This window comes from Protomyctophum parallelum (assembly GCF_964188405.1).
Source record: "Protomyctophum parallelum genome assembly, chromosome: 12".
Lineage (NCBI taxonomy): Eukaryota > Metazoa > Chordata > Actinopteri > Myctophiformes > Myctophidae > Protomyctophum > Protomyctophum parallelum.
The window spans coordinates 16,702,292-16,714,939 of NC_139712.1; the positions used below are offsets into that span (position 1 = coordinate 16,702,292).

The window sequence follows — 12,648 nt, forward strand, 5'->3', positions numbered from 1 at the left end:
TGTTTAGCAGACCATGTCTGTGACGGCTTGCGTGTTCTGTTGTGACCTGGGACGACCTTTTACACAGAGCCTCGGTTTCGATGGGCGCTGATGGGGCACTTGTTTTACAGCCTCGGCTACTACCTACCTCAAACCCTAGCCTAGCCATAACCGCAAGCACGGAGCAGTGCATCTCTCACCAACCTTAATCCGGTTGTTTTAACGGACCCCTCACCAACCTTAATCCGGTTGTTTTAACGGACCCCTCACCAACCTTAATCCGGTCGTTTTAACGGACCCCTCACCCACCTTAATCCGGTCGTTTTAACGGACCCCTCACCAACCTTAATCCGGTCGTTTTAACGGACCCCTCACCAACGATAATCCGGTCGTTTTAACGGACTCCTCACCAACCTTAATCCGGTCGTTTTAACGGACCCCTCACCAACCTTAATCCGGTCGTTTTAACGGACCCCTCACCAACCTTAATCCGGTCGCCTGTAAAACGAGCGCCCCCTCAGTGACCATCAACTACCAGGCTCTGCGTAACGTGGCCTGTCAATGCTGCAGAGCCAGGATCATGGCTTTCACAAGCTGTTTATTTCAATCCCATGGAGGGGGTTCAGCCTCACCCCTACAGAGGCATCGGCAACGACATGGATTCTCTGGAGCAACAGGTGATTAACTCTAACCTAGGTGGTCGTCTGGTCGAGCACATGTGGATCAAGGGTTCTGTTCATCCAACGGTTTGCACATTCTATTAAGTTTGGAATTGTCTGCCTCAACCCAGACATGTCACTTTCAAAACTCTGGCTTTGGGTTTTAATAGTGCTTACTATACCTAAGGGAACATTTCACCGCTGGAAGAAACTGCAATTAGTAGTAGATAACAGTAGCACAATTTGAAATTTGCACCCTATGGCCAGAAAGATTATGAAGTCTGAGTGTGTGTTTGACTGGATTGCTGAATTCCTATGACCATAATGCTTTGGTACACTGCCCCACCTTGTGGAGAGGGGGGAGGCTGCGTGGATGTGTGACTTGTAGTCCAGGATGGAAGTGAGACCACATTTTCGGGACAGATTTTGGTCATGAACTATGGCGCCATGACTAAAATATCTAAAAACACATATTGCACACATAATCCTAGGTAGAAAAATGACTACACAAGATCAGCTTTGGTCAGCTTAACACATTAATTGCCAGGTATTACTTGATAAATGATGCCGCCAGTGTTTTTCAGTGTTTTTTTTTTACCACATTTTGTCGAACCACGGGACCCACGATGTGACTCCAGGATGTCTGGCGGGGCGGATGATCGTATTTTCTTTAACCTGGAAAATTAATTTTGTAATCGCGATCATCGGTTCTTTAGTTCTGGGCCGTTGTGGTTGGGTCTAAACAAGGTTTCAGGGTGCAGAAGGTGACATTGCAGTTACAGCCAAGGAAGTGGTTACTTTCTTATTAGACATAATAGACAAGAAACTCTCAATCTCAAGATTGAATTGCACTAAAAAGTTACATTTCTTACCAGGATATACATGTTTATAAATAGAAGTGCTCTTGAAATATTGGCAGGGGCTCTTGTTCAATGTCATTTCGATCTGATATATTGAAAAATAAGCTGCTGACCTCACAAAATAAGGTTAATCCTACAACTCTGTCAAGAGTTGGTTTCTTGAGGAGTGGCGTTACTCTGGCTGACTTGAAGGCAGATGGGACCCAGCCTGAGGTGTTGATGATGCAGGGGAGCAGATCAGGTGCGATGGTCTGGAAGATTGTAGACGGGACGGGGTCTAGTGGATGTCACTATAGTTTTAGGACCTCGTCTGGGGATAGAGGAGAGAAGGAGGACATGCATGGTACTGTATGTTGGGGTTAGTTTTAGTTGAGTCAGACACTTCTTTATGGGGAAGGGGAGGGAAAAGGAGCTGCTGATTCATTCATTCAACCTTTATTTAAATTATCTGAGAGACCATTGAGGGAACCCCTCATTTACAATGATGCCGAGATAATAGATTACATATGAACAATAAAAAACAGTAATACAACAACAATTAGTTACAACAATCCATTAAAACAATTATATATTCAGCAATCAGTTAAAACAGCACCATGCAGGTCATTGATGGTTATTGAGTATATTCCTAAAATGACCAATTGATGCCAGGGTTTTAAGTTTAAGTTCTTGTTGCAAGAGATTCCAAGAATCAGGTGCACCAATCAGGTGCACCGATGCTGAAAGCAGCCTTTCCAAGTTCAGAGTTGGCAAAAGGGACCAGAAGGCCATAGCCAATCACTGGAGCGAGTTACAATGCGACTAGGTTTCTGATGTAACATGGATGAAATATAATGACCAGGGATTTATATATGAAGAGGTGCCAGTGATTATTGCGTCTTTCAGTCGGAGAAGACCAGCCCACATTATCATACAGGGTACAGTGATGAGTACCGTAGCTGTCACCAGTAATAAACCTCAGAGCTGACGTGGCAAACTGAGTCCAGAGGCTTGAGTGTGGAGGCTGATATCATCAACCACCTTCTCGAAGTAGGTTACAAAAGCATCATCATCAGCAGTGAGGGATGAAGGTTGAGTGGGGGGAGGGGGTTTAAGGAGGAAAGTGGAGAAGAGCTTCCTTGGATTAGAGGTACAGCATTGGATTTTTGTGCGGTAGAAAGAGGTTTTTGCAGTGGTTAGTGAGAGGGATGAAGGCAGAAAGGAGTGAGTGAAAGTGGGAGAGGTCATCGGGTATCTTTGTCTTACGCCACTTCCTTTCGGCTGCCCTGAGAGGTGGACATGAGCGAGCTGGCCTGGATGAGAGAGGACAGTGTTGGTCGAATGCAGATGAGATAGTGGAGATTGCAGTGTCCGGTGAGAGAGAGGGAAGGAGTAGATATTTGACCGCTCACAGATCAGGGGATCATACTTAGTTACTTCTGCTGCTCCACTCAATTTCGTTCTGCAAAAACATTGCAACTATTCGCATCGCACTCAGTGTGCAAGGATGTTTTGCGTGGCATTTTTCTTGTGCGGATTTTGGATCTGCAAAACGCACGACAAAACGTTCTGTGTGTTCAAACTCCTTGTTTCTGCAGCACGGATCAAGCAGCGTTGCAGAAACCTGATGGCACAAATGAACACACAATGTTTACTACCGCTTCACTGAGCAACTATCATGTTACCTACAGACACTAATTACATTACACACACATACGCACGCATGCACGCGGCATGCACGCACAGTGGATCCTAAATTATAATCAGGTTAGATTTGGTAGGAGCAGGTGCTTGACTGGTATACAGACAGTATCACCCTGAGGGCAGAACACCTTGTTAGCCTCATCTCTGCATGCACACAGCTTACGCTATCACAGGTATCAGGTCAGGGTATTAATCTTGTCCACAGATCACTGGCTATAGCTTTGCCTCGTTAGTGTCCTGGTGGCTGACTGTCAGTCAGACTGGCGCTCGATACTGGATTGTGCATTTCAAAGTGGTGTAGATTGGTTTTAACAGCTCCACAGGCTGATATCATCAACCTTCTCCTCCAAGTATTGTTTTTCAGCTTCAAGCCACTAGAAAAACAATTCTGTTAGGCTGGACAGGAAGAATGTCTTATTTCATGAATGATTGATAATGTATAATATAACGTATGTTATCTGTTACTTGAAAGCAATACTGCACTTTATATCTTACTTTAGTTACAATGCACTGGCCTGTTCTGACAGCACAATGATGTTCTTCTGACATCTGCATAGACTCCTGACAAATAACTCCATATATGGGCATAAAATGCAATGACATAACTGGGTGGGGCATTAATTTCCAACTTGCATCGTTCCAAGTAGGCCAGTTCCCAAACGGGCACCGCTCTAGTTATTGTTAAATACCATTATTGTTGGTGTTACGTTACGTACCATTGTTGTTATATTCATGACATAATTTATTGTTGCATTACATTATTTATTGTTACGTTGCATTATTTATTGTTACGTTGCATTTTATTGTTTCATTACGTCATTGCTGCTAGGTTAGGTTATTGTTGCGCCTGAGTCCACAGAGCAGATGGGCTCCTGTAGCTCCTGTTCCGATTGCAGTAGAGTAGACAGGCACATGTTCCGGTTGTTGTGCCTGGCTGCATATATACCACCATTATTTCCTCTGCTCTGAACCAGGACAGAGAGCTCAGCAGATGGTGGAATATTTTAACTGAAGCAAAGCTACTTACCCCACTGTGTGTGTGTGTGTGTGTGTGTGTGTGTGTGTGTGTGTGTGTGTGTGTGTGTGTGTGTGTGTGTGTGTGTGTGTGTGTGTGTGTGTGTGTGTGTGTGTGTGTGTGTGTGTGTGTGTGTGTGTGTGTGTGTGTGTGTGTGTGTGTGTGTGTGTGTGTGTGTGTGTGTGTGTGTGTGTGTGTGTGTGTGTGTGTGTGTGTGTGTGTGTGTGTGTGTGTGTGTGTGTGTGTGTGTGTGTGTGTGTGCGTGCGTGCGTGCGTGCGTGCGCTTCAGTGAGTCAGAACCATGTTTCTGAGGGCTTGCATCTTGGAATACACAAATGCATATTTGTATGTGTTTAACGAAAATAAAAGCCTGGATACCAAGGCTACTGTTTCTGCAGTGTGTGTGTGCGTGCATGTACTGCTTGTGCATGTGAGCGTGTGTGTGTGAATAATATCGCCTGGGAGGGTTTGTAGCCTTCAGAACAGGTCTTGTCCTACTGCTCAGTGGACGGTGGCTCCATCGATGTAATTGCATATTTCATAGTTGTGCCAGACATTGAGGCCAACAGCTTTTGCACGCAGAAGCTTCTGTCTCTGTGTGTGTGTGTGTGTGTGTGTGTGTGTGTCTGTGCATGCGTGCCTGTGCTGTTTGCACAGGGAAATCTCTGTAATACTCCAGAAGATGACACATCAATGTTACAGGTATAACCGCTGTGAGATGAAATCTAAGTTTCTCGTCTCTCTGTCTGTCCAGGTGTTGTCTCTGGGCGCAGACGTCCTTCCAGAGTACAAGCTGCAGGCTCCTCGCATCCACAAGTGGACGGTGCTTCACTACAGCCCCTTCAAGGCAGTGTGGGACTGGCTCATCCTGCTGCTGGTCATATACACGGCCATCCTCACGCCCTACTCGGCTGCCTTCCTGCTCAGCGACCAGGTGGGCAACGTGTGGTTCATATCCAGAGTCTTCTATTAGTGCCATGATCTGTGGCGATGTGTTATTAGTGTACCTTTTATTTTGAAGTGTTTCCTGTTGTCCTTGTACCCTTGTCTCCTCTGTTGTTGTCTCACCCTACCTGTGATTACTAGTGTTCTCCACCTGTGTCCTGTTAGTCTCCCAGCCAATCCCTGTGTTGATTACCACCTGTGTCTGGTTATCCCTGCCTACTTAACCTCACCATGCAGTCTTTCCACCTCGGAGGAAAGCCTGGTCTCTGTTTCAAAAGTCTGTATGATCCGGTCGGGAGCGGATGATATCGTTACGTCATGTTGTAGTATTGTTCTGTAGTCGACAGGCAGGATCAATTTCCTTTTCCCTCAAACCGGAAGAATAACAATAATCGGTTTGAGGGAAAAGGACATTCCGTTTGATTGTTCCTGCCTGTCGACTACAGAACAATACTACAACATGACGTAAGGATATCATCCGCTCCCGACCGGATCATATACCCGAAATGAAATGGTGCCCAGGCTACGGCCTACTTAAACCCTCAGTTCCCTGCTAGAGTATAGTTGTTGTTATGGTTTTCTGTAGTGTTTCCTGTCCTGTGTGTATTCCTGAGTTTTGGGTGAATGAATCCCTCTGCATTTGACCTCTCCTGCCTTTACCAGTCTGTTCTGTTCTGCATTCTGGATCCTACATCTGAGTCGCATCGTGACAATTAGAGCAGTGGTTTTCAACCCTTTTCATATTAAGGCCCATTATTTATTCACCATTTTGATGACATTCAACATCTCAGACCCAATAATATTTTGTTGTTGGTGGATAAGATTTTGTCCACAATTCCATGCTGTATTGAACTCGGTACCCATAGGAGAGATACCAACAGGCAAACGTTAATCAAAATAAAACAATCTTCTACATTCTCTGTGTAGACTTCTTGTAAATTAAGTACTGCAGATTTTTTACAATAATTTAACTCTTGAGTCACGGGTCCATTTGGTTTCATTTTACGCTCTCAAGAGTTACAGATCTACAGTATAAGGGTCCATTTGGTTACCAACTCTCCATCATTTAGCAGGGGACCACCTGGAACCCCCTCAAGGCCCACTGGTGGTCCCTGGACCACTGGTTGAAAACCACTGTATTAGAGATTTGCGTCACCTCCATTGACTTTATCGGGCCAGTCCATGATGCATAAAATAGGGCTTAATTAATTAAGTGGTTAAGTACTTTGCTGTCTACAATAGTAATACACTTTATCATATTGAACTTTGGAAACACGGTAAGAGCTTTAGAGTTATTATACTCGTAAAGGGAATACAATAACTATAAGACATAAAAAATGCAATAAAGAGTAATAAAGCTCTTATCAAAATGAATATTCTCCACAGAATACTTTATCCATTGCAAATGATTCCTGTATTGTTGACAAACAAGGTTATCAAGGTAATAGAAGGCTGGTTAAGTACTTTCATTTGGAGTGGGAGGAAGACTCGGCTGAAATTGGCCAAACTTCAAATGGATAGAGCAGATGGTGGTTCAATTAGACCTGCCCAATATAAGGCATTACCAACTGGCCGCGCACCTCAGGGTGCTTACGAATTGGCTTAACTCAGATCCTTCCTCGATTTGGCTTGATATTGAATCTTCACAGTCCAAATGCCCTCTTTGGAATCTATTATTCATAAAGGACCTTAAGTCTATTAGGAAATTTTGTTCTAACCCCATCACTCTATGTTCAGTCAAAGCCTGGAGGTCTGTGCGTAATATTGAAGGCTGTGTTAAATTGACATCTCCCCTTACTCCAGTGGTAGGCAACCCTGACTTTAGGCCGGGACACTCAGGTGCAGGCTTTAGGACCTGGCATGAGAAGGGCATTACCAAACTTGGAGACCTTTTTGATGGCCAGACCTTGAGGTCTTTCACACAATTGCAGCAGCGTCATGGGTTGCCAAAATCTGAATTCTTCAGGTATTTACAAATTAGTGTTCCGCTTCACGGGTAGAACGAGCCCTCTCTTTGCAATCATCTAAGAAACAGATTTTCTGTGACGTATTGAATTCCTACTCATCTATGTCCTCTCAGATTACTAAGCAGTCCTGGGAAAAAGATCTGGATGTCTCTATTCATGATGAGGGCTGGGCAGATATGTGGGCCTATGCGAAACAGATTTCAGTTTGTAACCGAACTAAATCCACCCAGTTCAGAATATTACATCGTATACATATAACTCCTGCTCTCAAGAACAAAATGGATGTCAGTGCGTCCCCATTTTGCTTTAAGTGCAAGACAGAGATTGGTAATTACGTTCACTGTCTTTGGTCCTGTGTGAAGCTTCAGAACTATTGGTATTACATTGTGTCAGAACTCTCTGTTATTTTTGGTGTCTCGATCGATTTAGATCCGTTTTGTCTTTTACTTGGTCTCCCGGATGATCATGTCATTGATGTCAAACAAGGTTGTTCAACTTATTAACGTTTGCTGCTAGGGAAAATATTCTTTTGTTTTGGATCAAGGATGTTGCTCCATCAAAGAAATCATGGCATAACATTATAATGGACTGTATTCCTTGTGAATACATTACATGCATGTTGCATTCTAAATTGGACACTTTCTACAAAATTTGGGACCCTTATTTGAATCATATTGGAACCACACTGTCTGCCACGATACTTGGAGGTTTTCCGTACCAACCTTAGATATCTTATATGCCAGCATTCTTCCCTAGTGGGTGCTCTGCTTTGGGGTGGGGGCTTGTCTGCCCTTTGGGTATGGGGGGGTGGTCGCCCGGGCAGGGGTCTCGATGCGTTGCGTCGGGGCCGCTTCTTGGGGCGGTGGCCCTGCCGCCTGGAGGGGGGGCGGTTGCCGCCTTTGAGTGGAGCATGCATGGGTCTGCTCTTGTTGTAATGATTTGGTGCCTATGATAACTATTGCCTTTTTATATGTATTTATGTACTGTATGGATGTATTCCCTGATTGGGAGTCTATCAAAATTCGAAAGCCACTTGTCATTATGGTTCATTGTCCTTGTCATGTCTTTGTATATTCAATATCTTTATTTATAATAGTGTTGTGCCTGAGCTGTTTTTATTTTATTTTATTTTGTTTGTTATTATGTTCTTGTTGTGTAATGTCTGTTTGTCTTTAAAAAAAAACAATAAATATACTATATAATATATTGGTGATTTAAATAAAGGACATAAAACGCAAAAAAGAGTAATAAAGCAATAGACACACTGAGAGCACCAATTCTAAGCTAACAAATAAGGCACGCATGGCACGGCATGCACGCACACACACACTAGCTTCAGCACTTCATTTATTCCTGTCTGCGATGACCTGTTTTTCTAGGAAATTCCATGTCTTAGCAAAAAACAAATCTGTGTCTTTTTCATTTTTCATTCATGATTCAGATTGATTCTAGCATTGACACAGTTTCTGCTCTACTCTGTTTTGCGTGTACACTTTATCCGTGTTACTTTGTGTATACTGTACATATGCAAATGTATTAATCTGTCAGGAAGTGTGATGTATAACATTTGAGTCAGATTAATAATTCCTTGCGCGCCATTCGTCCCTCTCTCCTCTCCTCTCCTCTCCTCTCCTCTCCTCTCCTCTCCTCTCCTCTCCTCTCCTCTCCTCTCCTCTCCTCTCCTCTCCTCTCCTCTCCTCTCCTCTCCTCTCCTCTCCTCTCCTCTCCTCTCCTCTCCTCTCCTCTCGTCACAGGAGGAGGTTGTTGTCATGCAGACTTGTATTTACTCCTGTTCTCCTCTGAACGTGGTGGACCTCATCGTGGACATCATGTTCATCATTGACATCCTCATCAACTTCAGGTCAGAGCACACACACACACACACACACACACACACACACACACACACACGGGTGCGTAGCATTAGTCAGGCGTCCCAATAACACCATGCCATAGAGCCCAATAGCCGCCAGTCATTACTGTTTTGAGGACCACATGCGCAACGATGTGATGCTTGTTGTTTTTATAGGACCACATACGTGAATGTCAACGACGAGGTGGTCAGCCACCCGGTGCGGATCGCCGTGCACTACTTCAAGGGCTGGTTCCTCATCGACATGGTGGCCGCCATCCCCTTCGACCTGCTCATCTACCGCAGCGGAGAGGAGGTGAGACACATCATAGAGGGCATAGAGGGAGAGGAGGTGAGACACATCATAGAGGGCATAGAGGGAGAGGAGCTGTGGCATGACGGGCAAAACCCATAGAGATCATTTTGAGATTGAGGAACAGATATACGGGCCTCCACTGTAGGTGCGTGCGTGCGTGCGTGCGTGCGTGCGTGCGTGCGTGCGTGCGTGCGTGCGTGCGTGCGTACAAAGAGAACCTTATTGCTCCCACAAGGGAATGAAGTTGTTATAGCAGGCAGCAGCACTGCAGTAGGACAAAACGGATACAGATAGTGGTGAGAAAATTCTGAGAGAATTGTGTTGTGTTATGTAATTATTGAATGAATATAATGTTTCATGTAATGTTGTTTTATTCTAGCAAACATCCCTGTTCTATTGAAGTCTCCCCGTGTTCTGCTTTTAAGTGTGTGTAGATTACCTATCACAAAATGTTCTTATTTGTTTAAAGGAATCAGTTATGGCAGCCTTTGTCCTGATACTTGTAATAATAAAGAAGAAAAAGTTAGTAAAACTTGGCCAGGGTGTAGCCTACTTGAAATGCATTGATCCTGGCCTTCAGGCTCTCACTGAACAACCATGCTGTGATCTGCACAATGTATTATTTTTATTGGTTGCAATGGCAGTAAGGCAACTGCAATGAATCACCGCTAGACAAGGCCAGGACCTTCCTGCAAACAAACAGCAGGGTTCCCATTGTCTTCACCATCTTTTCTTTCTTTTAAAATCTATCTCTGTCCCTCTTTACGTCTCTCTGTCTGTCTTGTCACCACCATTCAATCTCTCTTTGTTTTTCTTTCTCTCTCTACCCCCACTTTTCTCAATTATCACCACCAGACCACGACTCTGATTGGTCTGCTGAAGACGGCCCGCCTGCTGCGATTGGTCCGTGTGGCCAGGAAGTTGGACCGTTACTCAGAGTACGGTGCCGCTGTCCTCTTCCTCCTCATGTGCACCTTCGCCCTCATCGCTCATTGGCTGGCCTGCATCTGGTACGATATTACACAACTCCAGATCCTACTCGGTTATCTAGATAGCCCAACACACACCGTCTGCGAACGCCGCACATCAAAACAGCCACCTCCGTTATTTTCAATGAACCTATCCCACACCGGCGGCGTCCGACGCGCCCTGGCGCGCGTTCCCGTCTCGCCTGACGCTCTGATACGCCACTGTTCTATTTACCAGGCGTTGCCGCGTCGCTGCGCACCCGCTTCACAGACGGTGTGTGTTGGGCTTATGCTGCCAGGAGGTTAATTGGATCACCTGGTGTGTCGGTCGTCTATCTCATCATTCAGTTAGAAAGACAAGGACGCCACTGCCCTGAAAAAGTCATCAAAATATAATAAAAAAAACGACTTTTCTCCATTCGGTTTACATTTGCCAGGCAATCCACTCTCAGTGGGATCTTGTAATTCACAATACAATATATTGAATCTATATATCAGTATGAAACCTTGATGTCCTGATGCTGATGTCTTTACTCTGTCCAGGTATGCCATTGGCAGCGTAGAGAGGAATGGTTCAATCGGTTGGCTCCACACTCTGGGAGAGTCTCTGGGAAAGCATTACAACGACTCCATCCCAGGTACTGAGAAAACATCATTATTACTGTAATGGCAACGGCACCACTACATTTTGTGGTTACCAGTAGTGTATAGAGCGGACGTACAGTAGAATACGCACATCGACAGGCTGGGTGCTGGGATAAAGAAACTTCTGTAGATATTTGATGGAGCCCACACACCACAGGTACAAGAAAGACCTTCTTTATTGAGAATTCTGACAACGTTTTTCGATCTATTTGATCTTCATCAGTTCATGACCTGATGAAGATCAAATTGATCGAAACGTTGTCAGAATTCTCAATAACAGCCAGGTACTTAAAGTACATAAACCCTATAATCCTTTTTGTATTTCAGATTGTGAAAATAACCTTTCTACAAGCTTGCAACGTGGCTTTAATAATGATTTCAGGTAGATGGGGGAAATTGGCATTTTGAGGAAAATCATATGACAGAGAGCAGGGCAAGATTTAAATTAGTTACTGCTGACTTTTCAGTATGGATAAAGAACAGGATCGATGCCATTGATTCATGCTGTTTTTTAAAGGGTGACGAAAGGTATATTTGAAGTTGTATTCTATCAGCATTAAAGCCTCTCTTTCTCTCCTGCTCTCTCCTCACCCTGCTCATCTTTGGAGATGCATAGCAACGGCAACCTTTTTGTTTGATTTAGGATTAATGAAAAACAACTGCTTGAAAATGGTTTATCGGCCGTTAGGAATGGATCTTTGATTGCAAGCAGCTAGTGTGTTTGTGTTATGCTCCCCAATGCGCTCTTTTAATCAAATACTGTGCTGCTGGGGGCCTGTGTTGGTTCCAAGACCCACAGTTCTAAGGTGTAATCGCTTTTTGACTCTTCTCTCTATAAGATAGCACCGCGGCAGACCACACCTCCTTTTAAACAAAATGTAAAGGCCTATTCATAGTCTGGATTTTCGGTGGTGAGGTGACCACCGGAGCTGAACTAACGTTGAGCGGTGGTGAGTAAAAACAAAGAGAAGGGCTAGAGCGGTGGCGGTGGTTTGCTCTTCACCGCGGCTCGTGACGTCATGTTGTAGTTCGGTGGTCACCTAACCACCGAAAATCCAGACTATGTATGAGCCTTAAGTCCAACATATCCATGGGCAGAAGATCGGGTCGCCGCCTTGCACCCGGTGTAAAATAGGACCCTTTGGGATTAATGCGAACTTGCTGTGAAGTATATAATATTGTGTAGGTTTAAGTGGTTAAATTACAGGTTTGAAGTCATTGGTGTGATTCTTCTATGGCAGGTTCTGGGCCCTCCATCAAGGACAAGTACGTGACTGCCTTGTATTTCACCTTCAGCAGTCTGACCAGCGTGGGCTTCGGGAATGTATCTCCAAACACCAACTCTGAGAAGATCTTCTCCATCTGCGTCATGCTCATAGGATGTAAGTGTGTCACTGTTTGGAAAAATCACACCCGCGTGAATTGAGTGGTGCAACTCCCTTCTCTCTCTCCCCCCCTCCTCTCTCTCTCTCTCTCTCTCTCACTCTCTCTCTCATTAGCAGGCAACAGTGCAGCACTGTCTCTGGCACAACAGCGCCCCTACTGGTACTCATAGTCATACTGGACATTGCTGTTCCTTGGAGTGGTTGCACCACTCAAAAAATGACATTAGGCTTTACATATACTTGACATGGCTAGAAGAAATGGTATGTTATAGCAAACACGCGTGTGCACACATACGCGTGTGTGTGCACATTTGCGTGTGTGCGTGCTATATAATATAAACAGTAAAGCAAGAAAGGGAGCGAGGAGATAAGAG

The 12,648-nt window shown here is 44.6% G+C and overlaps 1 protein-coding gene across 1 annotated transcript in view; it reads left to right on the plus strand.

Moving 5' to 3' along the window:
* The window catches only part of kcnh2b (potassium voltage-gated channel, subfamily H (eag-related), member 2b), a gene marked incomplete at both ends in the record, with an annotated part of 282,521 nt that overhangs the window by 247,745 nt on the left and 22,128 nt on the right, over positions 1-12,648 (plus strand). The window contains 6 exons of the mRNA XM_083777655.1: positions 4,951-5,130; positions 8,863-8,969; positions 9,138-9,276; positions 10,132-10,286; positions 10,788-10,882; positions 12,131-12,271. Of these exons, the coding sequence (XP_083633781.1) occupies positions 4,951-5,130; positions 8,863-8,969; positions 9,138-9,276; positions 10,132-10,286; positions 10,788-10,882; positions 12,131-12,271 (817 nt within the window). The remainder of the gene's footprint in view (positions 1-4,950; positions 5,131-8,862; positions 8,970-9,137; positions 9,277-10,131; positions 10,287-10,787; positions 10,883-12,130; positions 12,272-12,648) is intronic.